Source organism: Porites lutea, chromosome 3, assembly GCF_958299795.1.
Source record: "Porites lutea chromosome 3, jaPorLute2.1, whole genome shotgun sequence".
Classification (NCBI taxonomy): Eukaryota; Metazoa; Cnidaria; class Anthozoa; order Scleractinia; family Poritidae; genus Porites; species Porites lutea.
Genome location: NC_133203.1, coordinates 10,128,224 through 10,147,190, shown reverse-complemented (window position 1 = coordinate 10,147,190; position 18,967 = coordinate 10,128,224). Strand labels below are relative to the sequence as shown.

Below are 18,967 nucleotides of genomic sequence, written 5' to 3'. Positions count from 1 at the left end.
GAAAAACCAAATAGAACGCCCGCTTTCACTAATGCATTTACTTCTGTGTTCAGAGCAGATTTCAATGGGTTTTATTATAATTTTATGCGTCAAGTTCTAATTACATTTGAAAGGCAGCCGCATCATTCATGACAAGTCATTGCAAATGGAATCATAACCAACAAACCATAAGCACAAACAGTAATTAAACCCGTGAAAATGCCCTTAAAATATTTATACCGTGACTAAAGTTAAACTCCTTTACCCCAAACTGCAGTCTGAAATAAAAAAATGGCTGCTGCCATACTCCAAAAACTAAGACGTGAGTACCCTTCAATAGCATTATAAGCTACCTCAAGAGTTTGGTAAAAGGATAAATTCATGACAAAACCTTAACTGCCATCCTTATACTGAAAAACAAGTGAAAAATTTACAGGATGAATATCAAAACCTGGTCTTGAGTCAAACTATATGTTAACCTTTTAAATATTAACATGCTGACTACACTTATAACTCTTTGTCATCTTCATTTAGGTTGCAGGGGGTTATTACTGTCGAAGAGACTGGTAAGTTAGAGTTTGTTTGTCATGGGGTACTTGGGTAATTACTATGGGCTTTAGCTGGGTATATACAAGTTGGACTAGCTTCCTCTTTAGGAGGTTTTTCCATTCAAAAATGGTACTCAGTGTTCCAAAAATAGGCCAATCAGATATTGTTTTGTTGTAGTGTTCTAGATTGTTTTTTTTTCTGACCAGCTAAGGATGGGAAGCTGATGTTGTCTGTTTGAATATTGAATCGCATTCGGATTTCCAAGAAATGTCCTATAAATATGAACCAAGAGCCCTCGTATTCTGTCTCTGTTAAAAACCACCTATAATTTTTAATGTAGATATTGTCAGGTAGCCAAGCTCTCTTTTGCCCCTTGTATGGTAATCAGTCACCAGAGTTAAGAAAATTTTGCTCGTGGAATTTGGAGTCCTGGGGTCTGGAATCTGGAATTCAGCTCTACGAATCCAGAGTCCTGTTAACAATTGGAATCCGGAATCCAAGTTGCACTGACAAGGAATCCCAAATCCAGTACCTGGAATCCAAAATACACTGTGTGGAATCCAGAATCCAATACCATCCTGGGTTACCTTACACAGGGCGATCTCTTAAAGGATGGCTGAAGATTAAGTGCTTCTTGATGTTACCCTACAAACTTGCATACAATGTTGATTTTGCAGTATCAAACTTCAGCCACTATATTCAACTGCTGGCCAGAGCTCCATGCAAAAATGGTCCTTCTGAAACGAAAAAGGGAGGCCAAAGGACATTTTTGCATGGAGCCCTTCATTATTACTTCAGTTTGCACTTGGTGTCTCCAGCACAAAGGCTAACAGGCGCATTCTTATGGCCGTGAAAAATTCGAGAAAACTTTCTGGTTTTGTGATTCATTGATATTTTCAAGATAGTACATTTACAGCACTGAGTTAAAAGTGATGCAAAGTCCTAAACTAAGTATGTGAAAGAGCTAGGTTTCATTTGTCAATAGAAGATAAGCGAAATGGATACCTCTTCTGTCAAAAATGGTTGATAAAAGGCTAAGGGGTTGGACCATAGGCTGAGCAAACCCCCTCCCCCCCTCCCCCGGTAAGAGCTAGGGGTATATAGGTTTTTTTCCTGAATTGAATCATGCCAAATATTAAATAAAATTAACTGACAATATTTGACCTATAGGTGCAATTACAATGAATACTGCTGTGGTGATGATATCTGCTGTGATTATCTGACAGGTTACTGGTATTTATGGTAAGACTTGCAAACTTATGTCATTATTTGCATGACCACTCCCTGCTGGACAAAAATTCATGTAGGGATAATTCACATAAGGATAATATGTGGGTTGGTGTGGTAATTTATAGTTTGTATCTCCTCGTGTTTGTGGGTTTCTTCAGCTTCTTTTAATAATAATGATCGATTGCAGCCCTTACTAGATTAAAACCTGCTAGCCTCTGTGTTTAATGTACAAGGAAAACGTCTTTTTTTGACAGGTTACTATCAGGTCTCTTTCTATTCTCTCTCATCCTGGTCTGCTACTGGATGCGGTACCACAGATATTATTCAAAAAAATCAGTTGAGGCATCAAGCAAAGGATATATACCCGTGTCTGGAACAGTGGTGCAATATGGAGAACAATATTACGTTCCCCAACAACCCCCACAGGTGCCGTTTGCACGTGAACCTCCAGTGTACACTGAGGAAAGACAGTTTCAGTCACAAGAATATGAGGAGTCACGATACTACCCTCCACCATATGACTATATAGAGAGAAAGTCTCCAAGTGCACCCCCCGAGGGCCAATAATATTGTCATAATTATGTCAGATAGTTTGTGAATTTTTTCTCCAATAGTGCAGATTGAAAAATGTAGATGGAGGAAAAAGCCAGTTAATGAACTTTACAGCCTACCTTCTCCCTAGGAGGAGATCAAGTGTGATTGAGTGAATTGGGGAACTATAATGATTATATTTTATTATATAAACACCAATGAAATAGCAGGTGAGCTTTCGCGCAAAAACTTGATATCTTCACATGTGAAAATAACATGTTATTTTCACACATGAAAATATCACCTTTGCTATGGCTAAATAATAAATGGCGCCTTTCACACCAAAAAACTGTTAAAGCGAAATGGTTTGGTATTTAATTGGTGTTTATATAGTCAATAGAACATTACATGGCCGCTTGGAGATACAAAATTTCTCTTCTCATGTTGAAGAAGTATTTCACTCGTTCGCTGTGCTCACTCGGGAAATATTTTTCAACACTCCAAAAGAAATTTCGTATCTCCGCACGGCCATGTAATATCCACTATATATTTATGGGGTCGGTTTATTCCAAAATGGCAACAAATTTTATGGTTTATTTCTTTATGGTAATTGGCCCTCAATGTCTCGTTTCAGCGTAAAATTTGTTTTGAATTCTGCAAGTGCAATCAAGGCAAAGGGGGCTACTGGTAATTAATATAAAGAGACAGGTATAATTACCACCATTTTGGAGTAAAACAAGGGTTCTTATAGGGAATAATCCTTGAGTGGATCGATTTTACGTACAGTGAACACTCTCCTAACACCCTGCAAAACTCCAGGCCAGTTACAGCTAAATCTTCTAATTAACGGACATTATAGACACGTTTTTGGCCTTGACATCACAGTTTTTTGTGTACATGTTGCTAGTTTCTCTATGATGGAGGCCTATATTTCTGTGTTACATGCTGGGCCATCAAAATATTTTGGTTCAGCTGGAAAAAAATTAAAATTCTTTGCCTGCCTTTATTTGCATCATCTTAATACTAATATTACAAAGTTTTTGTCCGTTTGGGATCAGTCGTGGAAAATAGAGATATACAATGGAGATATTTAGAATAAAGAGAAGATCTCTTCAGAAATGAAGTATTTTAGAACAGTATTTAATCAAAAAATAGAGTGAATAGTTTGAAATACTGTATTTACATCAAGAATTAAGACAGCTCTATGTTTTGGTGGAGGTGCTATTTTTTCAGTCTGTATTGAGAAAAATGAATATTCAAAGAGTGCAATAAATTTTCCATAATTCTTTGAATTTGTTTATTATTTGCCTTCTCAAACCAGAAATTATTTAAAAGAATGATCTTTAAATTTGACAAAGTTCTCATAGGAGCATGGTTGTTGAACTAGTCATAGCAAGCTGTGATCATGCAAGCCCATAATGTCGCTGCCACTCTCATTGTTTTCTTATATGGGTCACTTTAAAAAATAGAGCCAAAAGAGCCTGATTGCAGTTCGAACCTCAAATATGGCAAGAGATGGATTGTTCAAACAATGGCCCCATTGGTTCAATGTATTATCCTGTGTTCTATTTTTCTAAATTGAATACTCTCCAAAGTTATTTAATAAAACTTTGTTGCAAATATACTGAACTTTACTTCAAGGTCTCCAAAAAAATGTACTATTAGTAGCAGCCCACAAAGAGCAAGTTCACTAATTTCCAAGTTACATTCCCATGAAATGTGAGACATTTGTATGGGATTGACGCAAGACATGACCTGATGAAGAAAACAACGTGTAGATTTGGAATTTCTGTTATCGACTAACCAGTCCTAAGCCTAAGCGTGACGTGTTACTCCTCAGTCTAGTCCAATAAGCCTTGTACACAACTTGCTATTTCTTTTGACGCTTTTTCTTTGGTTTGTTTCCTTCCTCTTCTGTTGTTTCTTTACTTGGCTGTAGATGTCTCATGCTTTTTGAAACCTGTAAAAACACAAAAACATGTTTCAAAAACAAGTATAATACAAACTAGCTATTAATAATTAGTTTTAGGCAATGGTCTAACTATTAAAAGTAGTCGATATTTCCTTAAACTACTAACTTGAAAATATTAATGGACAAACAAATGAGGAAGGTCCAATGTCACAGGTTAGAGTTTATCACGTCTTCTTACGTCAGTGAAAAAAGAATTTCAATGACTATTTTCATTTCTTTCCTCTAATGAGCGCCCGGTATTTGTGTTTCCACTAACAATACTATCAGTTGATAAGGATCTCCAGAGTTCCAAATCACCCTTCTACTTTGCCTCGACAATGAATGCAAAGCTTACTGACGCTATCTTAAGAATGCTGTTGTTGAAACCTGAGTGAACTGTCAGTAATTATGTTCTTATTAAATTGTGGTTAACAGCTGAATAAGTTAAGCTTAGTAATACACACCTTCGAAACTGTGGAGAATGACTTTTTCTTTATTTCATTTACTCTAGAGCTTTTTGACGTATTACCCTTTAAAAAATCAACAGCAACCAATAAGTTACTTTTTTCTGACTCATAACTGTCAAGAAAAGAACAAAGCAGGTATATTGAAGTCAATAAACCATATTCTCATGTGCAGGTCTATTTAGCTGGATAAATTTCTTTGGTTAAGGCTTAATTATAACAGCACTCAAAAATAATTCACAACAAAAGCATACCTTTTTGGCAGCAGAGAGTGGCTCCGTGGAGGTTCTTGTTTCCTTTTCTGATGTTGTTTGGCCATCTAGTGATGGAGCTTTGCCAGAGTTTGCTTGTGACACTGAGGTTCCCGTTGTTCGCTCTAACACATGCTGTAAAAAGGTGGATACCAGACAATGAGTATGACAACAATCAGTTTATATTTTTTAAAATTACTAATAACAAGCGAGTGAATGATAAAGACACACACCCAGGGCTTATCCCAGCTTTTGAAGCAATGAAAGTATTTGTGCCCTTAAATCACATGGTTCCCGGGTTACACTATGCAATTAAAGTGTCTAGTAGTTTAACAACTCCCCACTTGAAAGGGGTGCAAATTGTCCATCACAGGGTGACCTGGTTCATAACATAACATAACATAACATAACATAATCTTTATTTAACGTGGGAGGAACACTTAGCTAAAGCTATTTTGCAGGTTTTCCACAAATCAATATTAAGAAAGAAAGAAAAAAAATATGTACATAGAAATGTAAAAATATATATATATATATATATATATATATATATATATATATATATATATATATATATATATATATATATATATATATATATATATATATAAATATAAAATATCTAGCATCTAAAATTACAAAATTAGATAACTAAAATTGAATGTTCCTCACTTGTTTGTTAAATTCTAGACCTCCAGCTCTTAAACGCAATTCATTTGGAATACTGTTCCATTGTTTTGCGGCGAAATATCTGAAGGAGTTTAATCCATACTTTGTAGTATTTACTTTTGGCAGTGATAGCGTATTATTGCCCCTTAAATCGTACTTGTTGTTTCTCATTTTAACGAGTTCCCTAATGCATGTGGGGGTGGTGCCTTGAAAACAGGCGTTTATAGTTATTAACATGTCCTGGACACGACGGTTTTCCAATGTGGTTCCTAAACCTATTCGCTGTAGCAGTTCATAATAAGCTGATGTTTTATCTTTGTAAACATATCTTAGTGCACGCTCATTTACTTTTTCTATTTTCTTTGTATTTCTCGAACCACAATGATGCCATACCTGACAGCAATAATAAAAATGAGGCAGAACAAACGCTCGATACGGTAATTCCTTGACCTTCATATATCAAGTAACTAGGAGTGTGACTATGTTCCCCTTGCTAGCCTGTCCAGGGCAGGAAAAAACATTTGAAATCCACTTTCCCAGGGAACCAGTAAAACATTTCAGTTTCATTTGTCCCCACTAAATTATTATTTGGTCAAAGTGAAGGAAGACAATGCCTTATCATCTAAAGTTCTAAGGTACTGACGGTGTCTGTAATAAGTTATAGATTATAAAAAGTGTATAAGATTACTAATACTACAATGTTAAATGCTGTGCCAGTTACAGAGCAACTACTTGATTTGACCAAGATGGTGATTGGGGGAGTAACATGAGCAAGAAAATGTGCACTTGGATTTTAAAGGAACAGTATCCCGTTACTGCGCATGCACCAAACTTTGATTTTTGGACAGGATGTCGCGAAATCAAAAGATGCAAGGAGAGTAAGAGAATCTTGAAAAATCCGTTTGCATCGCGCTTGGCCGGGTTCATTACGACACTAAAACTTCTCAGGATTATAGATCAATGATATTTTGTTCATGTTAAGTTTTTATTGGGGCAAAATCTGGATTTTTGGCGTTACTTTTATTGCCGTTGGCCGGAGGACCAAAAGATTGGAAGCACTTTGATGCCGATTGAAGGCTTATTTCTTCTGCTAGCTTCCATACAAGCTCAGATAATTGTGAAAGGAATATGCAGAAATGAAACAACAACAATAAAGACTGTAAGAAAGAAACCGTTGAGACATTGATGTGACTGAGGAGATCTTGTGGAGGGGAGCTTCGTGAAGCAGAATGTTTCGCAACGACGCGTTAGTAAACTTTTAAATGAATCTCCTTACAGCCGACAAAATCGAACAAACAGGTGCTACACGTTTTGAAAAACTAGTGACATGAATCATAATATCATTCTTGACTAATCTTTGTGATGATTCATAGCGTTGAGATTGCATTTTTATTTATGCCTTTCAAACGTTTGAGGCTAGAACGCGAGCAAATCAGGCAGATATTACTGGACTTGGAGCAATTGACCTCTGACACGAGTTTCAAATTAGAAAATATGTTTTTAAAGCAAGTGGAACGAGATTTTTGGATTGTGAGGCAGCCCAGCTAGCGATAAAATCGCGATGAGTCTTCGAACCGCGAGCCAAATTTTATATAAGACGAAAGACTTCTTCGAAAGTCTAAAATATTACTTGAGAATATAAACAACAAATCTCTGTCGGCGGTGCGGTTCGGAAGGAAATCTTGTCGAGTCAATTTGACAGTTCTATTGTCTTTTGAAGAAAAAACAGATGACGCTCGCGCGTGCGCATAATCGGGACACTGTCCCTTTAAATTAGTTCACACTTTCAAGTAAGTGTGTCACTCATCATCTTGCAGTCGTTAGTTAGCTTCTGTCTGGATTCAAATTATCATTTACGAAGTTGACACTTTCAGACAAACTCACAGGACCACCAAGGCTAGTTTCATCTGATCACTGGGCCACAAACTTCTGTTTTTACTTGCCCAACATCAAAATTTACTTGCCCAGGCAATCGCACGCGGGGGGTTTCCTGGCCTTCTAGGGGGGGGGGGGGGGGGGGTTTGCAGGTAAACATACTTCGGAGTATAGATTTAATATTTCAAGATGGACATCATTATTCATTCAAAATATTTTGCTGTTTCTGCAAGATTGGCTCCATTACCCTGACAAATTCTTCATAACCAACAGGCGCTTACCATATTTGGAAGATGTGAGCAATATACCATCGATTCAATGGTTCAGTGATGGTATGTTTGAATGGAAACGAGGCTTCCTGGGCAATAGCCCAGAGATCAAAATGGCATTCATAGCTTTTTGAAGACGAAATAGCTGAATTTCTAACTAATAGTGAATGGAAGAAATGCAGTATGCAAAACAAATTGCTCAATAGAAAAAACATCTGTTTACATCCTCAAACCATGACTGTTGGCCAAAGTTTAGAAGAATAATTAAAAGTCTACACTTGGAGGTACATTGTAATCTTGTTACTAATTAATAACTTTTGAATGAAAAACAATTATTGAATTCAGCTTTTGTATGATGTGAAGATTTATGCAAATCTCGAAGGATGTTATTTACCTCAGCCTTCGATCAGCATTGGTGAATGACATCCTCCTTGATCAACACAATTCTTCACATCCTACTCATTGCTTATTGTTTGTGGTTCTTAAAACAGAAGTCCTCATACCTTTTGACACCTTGTCCTTTTCCAATCATCAAACTTCTGTAATTCACTACATCAAAAAGGTAAAACATGCATAGTTAAAAAATATCAAAACGCATAAATTCATGAATGAGGGTGGAGGAGACAACGGACTTCACAAAACTAAAAAAACTTTTTTAAAAACCCCTCTAAAAGTTAAAAGAAAATTGCTTATCTGGATAAATGGGTCGAAACATAGCTGCAATTAACTGAGGACCAAAAGACACAAATGGCAAATTTCTATCCTCAAATTTTTACTGGCCCCTTTCCATAAGTATTTCTTGTTTAGTTAAAAATTAACAACTGGATCATACAATGTACCTTGCAACATCTGTAACAAGATCATCTGAGATAGCACTGAATGATCGTAAAGAAGGAATAGTGCCAGATTCTAGTAAACTACTTTTCAATTCTTTGTAGTTCTTGTGGGCTTCTTCTAAATACTAGAGAAAGAGATTTATAATAAACTATACATTAGTATCAGAAATGCCAACTGTTAGAGACCTAAATTCCAGGGACTGTTGGTATTGCCGAGACTGGCCGCTTTGCAGTACCCCCTGTCCCCTCACCTCCAATATCAACCCACCTCGCCCCTGGTGCGCATGACTCAAAATCAGAATGTTGGTGTGGGTCAGAACATTATACATAGTCTTAAATGAAGTACTAATAATCTATGTCAATGATGAAATAAATATACAATGCACATGGAAAAATGCCACTCAAAAGTGTAATATGAACTTCAAAATCACAAAAAAAAATTTGAATTTTGGAAAAATTTAGGCTAAATTCCACACTAGACTCAAAAGACAATTTTATTTGGAAGAATGGGAATTGACACGACCTGTGTGCAGAAAACCAGGGGATTTGTGCTGTATCTGGGAGATTTCTGAATAATCTGGGAGAGTTGGCATTAAATTATAATGTTGCCTAAAAAAAGATTTTTTTAAACATTAATTCAGGGTGTAAAAGTTAAGAATCAAAACAACCATGTTTGTGTATTTGCATGCAAAATAATACAAGGGATGTTCTTGAATGGCCTGTTTATATAAGAAATTCCAATCCAATAAGGAAGTAAGCTTACACTATTGGCACGAACATGAGGACTCTTCATGGAAAAGTATCATTAATAGTGGATACCTCATTACAGGAGATTCAAGCTCCATGAAATTAATAAGGTGTTTCAAATTAATGTGACTTTAACTAACGCCAATTTAACGGAAAACAACTTTCAAATAAAGGAAATTAAAACGTGAAAAAGAGGGTAACAGTAAAAAATATTCAAAAATGAATGAAATTAACATGACACTCACAAAGAAACAAAACTTGTTGAGACAATAGCAACAAACAGTTAAATCTATAAACTGAAATGAAAACTTTGTTTATGGTGCTTTCCCTAAAATTATAAAAGGGGTCAGAAATCTGGCTACTTTGAGGGTTTTTCAGAGTTTTACTGATACTGGGGGATCTCCACCCTGATAAACTACTCCTCTTTCTAGGGTCGTGACAAGAATGACAAAAGTGTGTCAAGAATTTGGGGCCAAAACGATGGAAATTAATTATAAGGTAACATAATTAATTAATGGTGCGGAAATTGACATTAACAAAAATTAATGTGACTGAAATTAACAGGAATTTTTTAAATTTGCATTAATTTCATACAGCAATAATTTCATTTTTTAAGATATTTATCTGATTTGCTAAATGCATAGTTAGTTTTAATACAGTGTATGTGCAATGTATAGCTAGGCTTGAAAAAAATTTTCACGTATCATTAACTGTGAGTAAACAAACAGACTGAGAAAAAATTAGGTACCTCGAGAGCTCGAAATCTCTCCTCTACATCATCATTAACATCATCAATTAAACCAGAACTTTGCCCTTCTTCTTGGCTTGTAATGGCTTCCTTAGATCCAAATGCAAGCTAAAAATAGGTTACAAATATTAGGCTCAGACACAAACATGTTAAGTCACACTTGTCATAAATACTGCGAGAAGTATGAATACACCACTTATATAAAAAATATTATTATGTACTTACTGGTATTGGCATGGCAACAAACAGGAATGAGTTTTCTTTGTAAAGTCGTCTCAGAATGTAGTCAGCATCATGATGCTAAAAAGGATAAAATTATGGTGAATTATTTCATCATTGATTCACATCAACTCTATAGATAGGGAAAAAATACAGTAATTCTGCAGATTTTTGTATAACCTTGAAATGAAAATGCACAAACAAAACAGAAACAACAAATGAACAGAAATAGAGCAATAATTATTTGATTGGTTTATCAAATGGATACAAATGCACGTGGCTTTTGGCTGGTTAAGCGAACGTTTGGGTGAAAAAACTTCATGCCTAAGAACTTTCTAGAAATTAAGCGATACTTTGCATTGAGGTCATACTGCAACACGATTGGCCAATCAAACAATGCCTTCTCCATATTAGGGTTTCCTTTGGCTGGAAAACGAAGAGGCCATGTTTTGATTTTTTCATCCACTGGCTGATAAAACAAATAACGAACACTTACCGAAACCATTTTTAAAGGTCATACAAAAATCACTCTAGCAATAACTGGTAGCTAATCAGATTGCAGGATTTGGCTTCAACTTGCCAAATGGCACTCAGACGAGCCACAGTTAAAACATATATCACATACATGTAAAAACGTTTAATATAACCAAGGCTTAAATTTGAAATATGCCATGAGCACTAATGTAGTATTAGCCTTCACAATCTTAAACCGGCCCATGTCTTAATGCAAGAAACTGGCTAATGCAACACATAAGCAAGTTCACAAGCTGTGCATTAATTTTTAAAAGCACATTTGTGCAATTTTAGGGGGTTTTTTTTCAATATAATTTAAATAAATTAGGGTCAGTTACTAACTTGCTGTTCAATAATTCGCTTGTGCAGCTCTTTCAGATCTTTCATCATTGCAAGGGTCATGCGAATCTATAGATTACAGCATAAATAAGCAACCTCACTTGACAATACTGTTAATTCTTTATGTCCCACAAAAATTGAAGGGAGGATATACAGTGCACTCTTGATTTCTAAAAAACCACTGGTTTACGCCCGGCTTCTGCTCGTTAGAGCAACTACAATATAAATAAAGTTCATTTGGGTAAATTGACATTCTCAGGTTACACGTGAACCAGCTAGATGTATTCAACCAGTGGCAGATCCAGACCTTCAGATAAGGGGGAACCCAACCTCAAAAAAAAATTCTTTCTGCCCTTTGGGCCTCATTTTCGACTAAAAATGGGAGGGTGGGGGGGGGGGGGGCAGGCCCCCAAGCCCCTCCCCTGGATCCGCCACTGTCAACCTAGTTTGAGTCACAAAACTTTCTGTTGTTTCCAAGGCCCTAATTATTATTCACAGGAAAAAAAAAAGACAAAAGTCTGAGAACAGATTTACCCATAATGTATCTGCACTGGTTGTGACTAACACAATATGGCCTGCTTCTTTTTTTTTTATCCCTGGCACATGTTTCATGGAAATCAGACAAGAAACATCAGAGTTTAGATGAAGTACCAGTTTTTGTTCCAATACAAGCATTACCTTAACTTTTGGTTGATTAAGCTGTGTATAATAGATGGCATACAGCGCATACAATGCTCCAATCCGGTACTGAAAACTACATGGCGTTGAGTCAAGGTATGTACTTATGATGCGAAAGAGGTAATCAACTAGCTGTAATAAAACAACACAAGAATGGCAATTATCAACGGGTTAGTTTGTTCACAGAGCCCTCCCTCTAACAGTAAGGAAAGCATTAAACCACAGTAATTCATACATTAAAAAGTTCTAATCTGTTATCAAAGGAAATTGTTTACAGCCACACACTTAGGATGCGTTTGATTGGGAAATCCGGATTTAGATTTTCAAAATCTAAATCCGGATTTCCCCATCGAACGCGAAATCCGAAAATGGATTTCACCTCTGAGAAATCCGTCCACAGGGTAGATTTCAATTAAGAAATCCAAATTCGGATTTTTACCGTTCGATTGGGAAATCCGAAAAAGGATTTCCAACACTATTCCCGTGAACAGTGGTCTTCTTTTTGCTAAGTACGCGTGGGTGTGCAAGACCGCTGTTCTTAAGGACAGTTTTTCAAATCCTTTTTCGGATTTCCCAATCGAACAGTAAAAATGAAAATCCAAAAACAGATATCTCAACGTTGAAATCCGTTTTCGGATTTTGCGTTCGATTGCAAATCCGAAATCCGGATTTTAAAATCTAAATCCAGATTTCCCAATCGAATGCACCCTCAATAATTAATGTCCCAGTCTAAATAAAGCTATTGTAGCTTGAACAAGCTGTCTCATCCAACTAATTGTATATATAAGCTACCTTAACTAATCAATACTTTCTTTACATACTAAAGCTTAACTTTACAGGACAGTTATTGAATTAAATGTAAAGAGGATCATCGCAGTTTAGATGCAACCATGCAGAAATGGAAGCCTGAAAAAGCTCATTGAGATTTGAACCCTTGACCCACGAGATGGCCGTGCGCGCAACGCAAATCATCTAAGGGTATAGTTTGGAGGTGTCAGGGTCTGTATTTCTACGGTTCGCGTCCTGTCATATCCAAAATTTCATCATAAAAATAGAAAAGTAACGGTCTCTTTCAAACCTGTGTTCTTCTGTTAATGTCTTTTGCACCACTAAAACGAAAAAAGACAAATTAACCCGCTGTCAGTTGCAGAAGCCTGCATCTGCAAAATTTGAACAAACGTCAAAGTAAGGTCTGGTTGACACTGCAAACAAGGCTTATAACAAGATAAATGCATACCAGTGTATTAATGAAAAGTTCATTTCTCTCCACACTTCGCAAAATTTCTCGAATCGAACAGTTTTAAGGTTTTCAAAGCGTGACAACAGCAAACGACAATCACTGATCAAACCTTCCGCCATCTTGTTTTCTTTTGTAGAAAACCGCTGTCCGTAGGTAGCTCATCCCCATGGCCCAGGCTCTTCTCGTTTTCCAATTCCACGACTGACTGGATAGAGCTAGCCTCCCATGCGGGCGTTTTTAGGGGACCCTGTTTTAAATCCCTCCTCTGTGGGGAGGGATGAAGAACGAGCTCCCCTAAAAACGCCTGCGTGGGAGGCTAGGATAGAGTGCGATACGTTTGGTTTTGAGCCGTGTTGGCGGATTTTCGCTAACTGGTCACAGTCAAAAGTTGAAAACACCGTGGGACGGTCTATTGTAGTCTAAAATTTACAGAAAATTTGTTGGTTTTTAAACAATTCCCAGATTTGACTACTAGCATTTAGAAACGAGAAACCGCCATTTACACATCTAAGAACGGGAAGTCCAAAGACTACTGCAAAGCTGATTTAAAACAACGTGTATTGTTTTTTTTATTGTGACGAATTATTGTAATCCATATCCTTAGTATTTTTCCTTTCCAGTTTTTATGTTGTACGTCATTTCCGCCTCTCCCTTTTATTGCGACATTCTCCATTTATATAATATTGTGATTGCTAAATAAGTTCAGTAACATCTGTAAACCTGAAGAAGGCTGGTATGGCCAGCCGAAATATTGTTATAAAAAACAATATACGTTGTTTTAAATCAGCTTTGCAGTAGTCTTTGGACTTCTCGTTCTTGTTTCTTTATATTTTGGCTGATTTGATCTCTTTTCTAGAGATCCAATGTTTACAACTAGCAGGATCTTCGTCCACGGTTTTTGCAGCTAATTTAATCCTTTATTTGCACATATAAATGTACCTACCCTTCTATCGAGCAAAGGTTTCTCTCCTGCATGACTTTTAGCGTTTACGAAGTCGTTCGTGTGGCTTATCTTGGGTGCGTCACGGAGCGTATACAGTTATTTCGAGAACGGTTGTAGGAAAAAGTGCACGCGATAATCCCGAAAGGTATTGTGGATAGTTTTGAAAAAGAAGTTTGAAAGAATGACACGAGAGGCCATGGACATATGTCTGCGAGTGCTAAAGGAAAGCAACAAAAGTAGGTTCGACAGCTACAGTGTCAGGAACAGTGTATTGATCGTATCCCATATTACTTTTCGGCATTGTCGCGTGCACATTTTTTCCGACAACCTTTCGCGAAATAGCTGTAGAACAAACCAACTACACGCACGGTATAATACACTTTCTTTGCCCCCGATATTTTGTTTTTCAAGCAAAATTCCTGAGGGCAAACAAGGTGCATTCTGGGAGATGTAGAAGTCTCGAATACCAATTTCAGCACAAACGTACGGCCAACTCCGCGGTATGGCTTGGTATGGCCAGGCCAGTACCTTACACATGCTCACAACTATATCCCCCCGGCAGTGGCAGCCATGGACAGCTGCAATTGGTATTTGCCTCGTACCCAGACGTCTCTCTCTTTCTCTCGATGAAAATGTGCGCGCAAAGGAAGGCGGGAAGGAGAAAAAGGGCGAGACGGCGCTTCGCCTGCTGTCTGTACTCTTCCCATGGTTCCTTTGCGGTTCATCATCAGTCGCTCGCGTTTCGCGCTCGCCTCTACAATGCGAAAAACGAAGCGCAGGAGGCTGAATTGGTATTGTTTAGAAAAGACCCCAGGAATCCCGGGGAGTATCAAGACAATTTTATACGAGGAGGCTCCCAGCCACCCCGAGGTCCAGCCCCTTAATCTTGACAGAAACGGCACCCATTTTGTGTATCCTCCATTGACAAATGGAACCCCTTTCACATACAATTGTGAGGGCAAAACCACAACGACAAACAAGTGAGGTTCAGCCGGATCTTTATTTTTTTAGTAGACCTGGATCAGTAAAATCTTCAATACCAAATTTTAAAATTAAAACAGTAAACTGCCAGATATTTCAGTTTTCAACACAAACTTAGTTCAACGGGGGCTAAAAAAGAAAAATGAATACAAACACAAGGTGAACGTTACATTTGCGAGATTTGAATACATGGAAAACAGAAAATGACTTATTTAGGCTGCTAAAAAGGTAAATTTCACTCTGATTAAGTTCATCACGTCTATTTCTACCACGAGGTTCTAATGTCATTACTTTGTCGATGAGGTGAGTCCCTTTCACATACCTACTCTAAAACCGTGCATTACTCAGAAATTGCTGTTATTGCGCTGTCTTTAAAATATGATTAAATCGCAAAAGCAGAACGTATTGTCGACTTTTTACAAGCATAAAATGCATCTGTAAGCTCTTCTGGGCCTTTTTACAGACCATAATGACAATTCCCCTACCCTTGATATACCTGTAGGCTGTAGCCTAAAAAAGGAACCCGTTTCGGGAGAAGCCTCACCTTATAGGCCATTATAGTAAGTACCCCTCCTCTGACCTAGAATTTTCGGTTTCACAGAAACTAAGGTACCAGAAAAGCTCATGTTTGTACATGTAAGACTGTGATTAGCATAATGATCACAATAGCTTAATATTTTGGGGAAAACAGTAAGGAAGCCTTTCGTAATAAATCCGAAAGACTGCTGAGGGACAAAGCGCCACTTAGAATGCAGTTTTGTACTCTGCCGATTACCTATATAGCCTAACTTTAACCGAAAGGTTTAAAAATACTATTTGAGAGAAATCCCGCTGTGATTGGGTGTCCTGAAATAAAGGCAAACCTCAGTTTTCCTAACTCAAAGCTTGCAACTTATATGCAACAGCACTGAGAAATGACAAGCATTTAAAACACAGTGATCAGTATATTGAACGTATACTGAATTCGTATTGGCTTAAACTTAGCTTGGTTTCGGGTGAGACTTGCATTCAAAAATCTAAACTACGAAATCAGTATATTACGCCATGCAGAACTTCACCAACAACAGACTACGACTTTCGCTTTTCGTTAAAAAGGAACGGAAAAAAGTTTGAAGCAAAAATGAATTATTTTTCTTATGTGCTTATGGGGCAGCGGAAGAAAACTTCTTTAGCGAGAACAAACTATGTAATGTATGGCGCAAACATTTCTTAGCCGCCGGAGGAGAGTTATTTTCGGCAGTTTACATTCCATAGAATATTATCTTCCTTAAGTGCTGATTGTTCTTAAAATCTTCAAGCGTAACGATGAGTGTACAATGCAAAGGACAAGTGAGGCTGTTCGCTGAAAAGTTTGAATCGTGGTTTTCATCATTGGAATGGCCACAAAAATCGACCACCGAGGATTCAAATCTTAAGGTAAGCTTTTCGTATCATTTACTGCGTCTTCGCCGCGTTCTAAGCTTTCAGGATATATAACGCACACGAACATCTTGAAGCCATATCTTCGAATTACTACTTAACGTTACGTTTCGATACATTCCACTTTTAATTGCAGTGCCTACTTATATTTGATCGAACAGGTCTCTGTTTTTATGACGTGCGAACGCTGCTTCGTCAGCATTCGAAAATCTAGTAATTCACGAGTGTAATGAAAATATAAGATGTGTAAATGAGCACGAATAAAGGATTTATTTTCCTCCAGTGATTAACAGAGCCTACACAGGAAGTGTAAATAATTTTCCGTTAATATGCTGCCCATTAGAAGTAATATCTTTATTATATATCAACAGATGTGACTAAACATGATAAGGCAACCTCTCGTTCGTTACTAGCCAGCTATATGCAATTATATTTTAGCGTTTAAACAACTTGGGTTTCCATCATGATTTTAATGGGAATGCATACAATTTACAATGTAACCACAGGAATTCTTTATTTTTCTCCAGTGGACACTTTTCATTTAAATACTCCAAAGTGTTTTAAATGTATACCACAAATACGGAAGTGTGGTTCATGGAAAGTGAAGTATTAAGAACAGTTATGTAGCAAGCGCTTTTGTGGTGGCCCAAGACTATCATTAAAATCTTGATGGGGCAAAAGTCACTCTGTCGTTTTTACTCACCACAGCTTACACTATAATCTGTCAAAAAGATATATAAATATAGATGAAACGATTCGATGGAGCCTACTCGATATTGATTGATGTCACTTGGTAAAAAGGGTTTCTCGAAAGCCCTACAAAGACCTTCTTAACGCTACGCGTGATAAAGCCCTACAAACGTCTACCAAGGAGGGTAGGAAGGCCCACGTCGTCCAATCTTCCCACGATCGAGCAAGCTCTCCATATAGCCGAGGGCGGGGGTACGGTGGGGCACACACGCTTGAAAGTAACGAGAAAGCTCGTCGTCTCGCCAAGGAGTAAAAATTTTCCGGCAAATTTTGGCCTCACTTTGACTCAGGACCACGGAAAGCTGATATTTTTACTCATGAAGGTCATCGCTTTACAAGTTAATGCTTAAAGGAAATATCTATTTTTTTTTTACAATAACTGTGCAACTCCTCGCACCTTGATTGGTCGAGAGCTATGGTACTGCAATTTCTTTTTGTTTTTGTTGCGCGCTAGCCTACAAAAACATCCGTTTCTTCTCGCACTTCGCTGCTGGGGTACCCTGCGAGCAGAGGCTATATTTTCGCCTTTTCGCATGCCAGCTTATACCGCGAAAATGTAGCCTCTGCTCGCAGGGTACCGCTGGGGAAGAAGAGCGAGGAAAAACGGCTGTTTTCGCAGGCTAGTTGCGCGCACGATTTTCCGAGAAATTAATAGGTGGATGGATGTTAAAAATTGTCAACGTTATTGTAAAAAGCAAATCGTCAACGATTTTCCATGGTCTGTACTGTTATCGACCATAGAAATGATATCCGGCAAGATGGTCAAATCTACAAACCATGAAAAATTGTTGTCGACTTAATTAGCCGGATTTTTGGAAACGTAACTATCAACCAAAAATTGCACACGTTTGACTGAAAGGAGGCCAAAAAGCAGTCCAGTCTTGCATCCTATAAGCCCGAAAATCACACTACGAAATTAAGGAGAAGGAAGGAAAACTTATAGAGAGAGCGCGGAGGAAGATCGAAAGGAGGCCGTAGGGAAAAAAAAAGCAGTGCATTGCTGCACTCTTGGTTTTTATATTGGCTGCTTCAAAAAGTGATTCAGTTGTGATTCATAATAAGCCCCTCCATGTATGAGCCCCTCCAAATATATATAAGCCCACCAAACTCGTAACGCAAAAAACCCTCCGTTAAATCGCCCCTCCAAATATAAGCTCCCCCCCCCGGGGGGCTTGTACTTGGAAATTGCCCTTAAGGTGATTCCCTAGTAAAAGAACCTAACATAGATTGTAGATGAAACTTGGTACACTGATGTAACAAGTCAAGAAGATGATAAAAATGTAATAAAAAGTGGGGGTCACCGTGCTCGTTTTGACGTCACAATGCCGACAAATACGGCTATTTTGGACCCTTTGACAAAAACCGCGCGCAGCCCAAAACTAGACAAAAAGGAAAGATTTTTTCAATGATGTATATGGTATCGCACAGAATTTGACTTTACTGTATTGTTTATCCACTTACGTACTAGAAAAATGCCTTTTAATGCCCTTGTTTTTACTTTACGCTCCAAAGTAGAATTAAATTGGACACGCGCTATTCGACACGTGATAGCTCAATCCGTACAATTTAGTAAAATTGCCAAAAAACTGAACATAGATTTGTGCCAATTTTTTTCTCACCGAAAGGAAGCACTGTCCTTATTAAAGTCATGAAATAAAAAATGGGGCTCACCGTATTCGTTTTTGCGGTAGAGCTGCAGAAAGTGCGCACCAAATGCATTTTCCTTGATTTTTGACAGAGGACTGGGGCGAGTTTCAAAATAGAATGTATGCGAAAGGGGGAAGAA

At 37.7% G+C, this 18,967-nt stretch overlaps 3 protein-coding genes across 4 annotated transcripts in view; 2 read left to right on the top strand and 1 right to left on the bottom strand.

The window, feature by feature from the left end:
* LOC140930423 (uncharacterized) overlaps nt 1–3,581 on the top strand; it is a 4,309-nt gene extending 728 nt beyond the window's left edge. Inside the window, exons 2-4 of the mRNA XM_073380112.1 lie at nt 514–545; nt 1,699–1,770; nt 2,013–3,581. Coding sequence (XP_073236213.1) covers nt 514–545; nt 1,699–1,770; nt 2,013–2,325 — 417 coding nt within the window. The 3' untranslated portion in view covers nt 2,326–3,581. The remainder of the gene's footprint in view (nt 1–513; nt 546–1,698; nt 1,771–2,012) is intronic.
* A 140-nt stretch (nt 3,582–3,721) lies between these two features.
* Nucleotides 3,722–13,250, bottom strand: LOC140930422 (snRNA-activating protein complex subunit 1-like). Of its 2 annotated transcripts, XM_073380110.1 has the most exons (11): nt 13,086–13,246; nt 12,927–12,957; nt 11,849–11,980; nt 11,174–11,239; nt 10,325–10,399; nt 10,100–10,207; nt 8,608–8,729; nt 8,272–8,317; nt 4,959–5,090; nt 4,705–4,770; nt 3,722–4,249 (listed from the first exon to the last, which is right to left on the bottom strand). In XM_073380110.1, exons 1-11 carry the CDS (start codon nt 13,205–13,207, stop codon nt 4,160–4,162), a joined length of 990 nt encoding a protein of 329 aa, XP_073236211.1. In that variant the 5' UTR covers nt 13,208–13,246; the 3' UTR covers nt 3,722–4,159. The 2 variants fall into 2 exon arrangements, with proteins under 2 accessions (XP_073236211.1, XP_073236212.1); XM_073380111.1 differs by lacking the exon at nt 4,705–4,770 and having other exon boundaries at nt 13,086–13,250.
* Nucleotides 13,251–16,273: 3,023 nt separating this feature from the next.
* Nucleotides 16,274–18,967, top strand: part of LOC140930421 (uncharacterized) — a 29,471-nt gene continuing 26,777 nt past the window's right edge. Inside the window, exon 1 of the mRNA XM_073380106.1 lies at nt 16,274–16,428. Coding sequence (XP_073236207.1) covers nt 16,318–16,428 — 111 coding nt within the window. The 5' untranslated portion in view covers nt 16,274–16,317. The remainder of the gene's footprint in view (nt 16,429–18,967) is intronic.

What these genes read in the sequence shown, in the direction of transcription:
- LOC140930422 (XM_073380110.1), bottom strand. Translation starts at nt 13,207, where the DNA reads ATGGCGGAAGGTTTGATCAGTGATTGTCGTTTGCTGTTGTCACGCTTT. An exon ending in AACTTTTCATTAATACACTG is followed by an intron (nt 12,958 to 13,085) that starts GTATGCATTTAT and finishes TTTTCGTTTTAG; the next exon opens with TGGTGCAAAAGACATTAACA. An exon ending in AGAGATTTCGAGCTCTCGAG is followed by an intron (nt 8,730 to 10,099) that starts GTACCTAATTTT and finishes CTCTTTCTCTAG; the next exon opens with TATTTAGAAGAAGCCCACAA.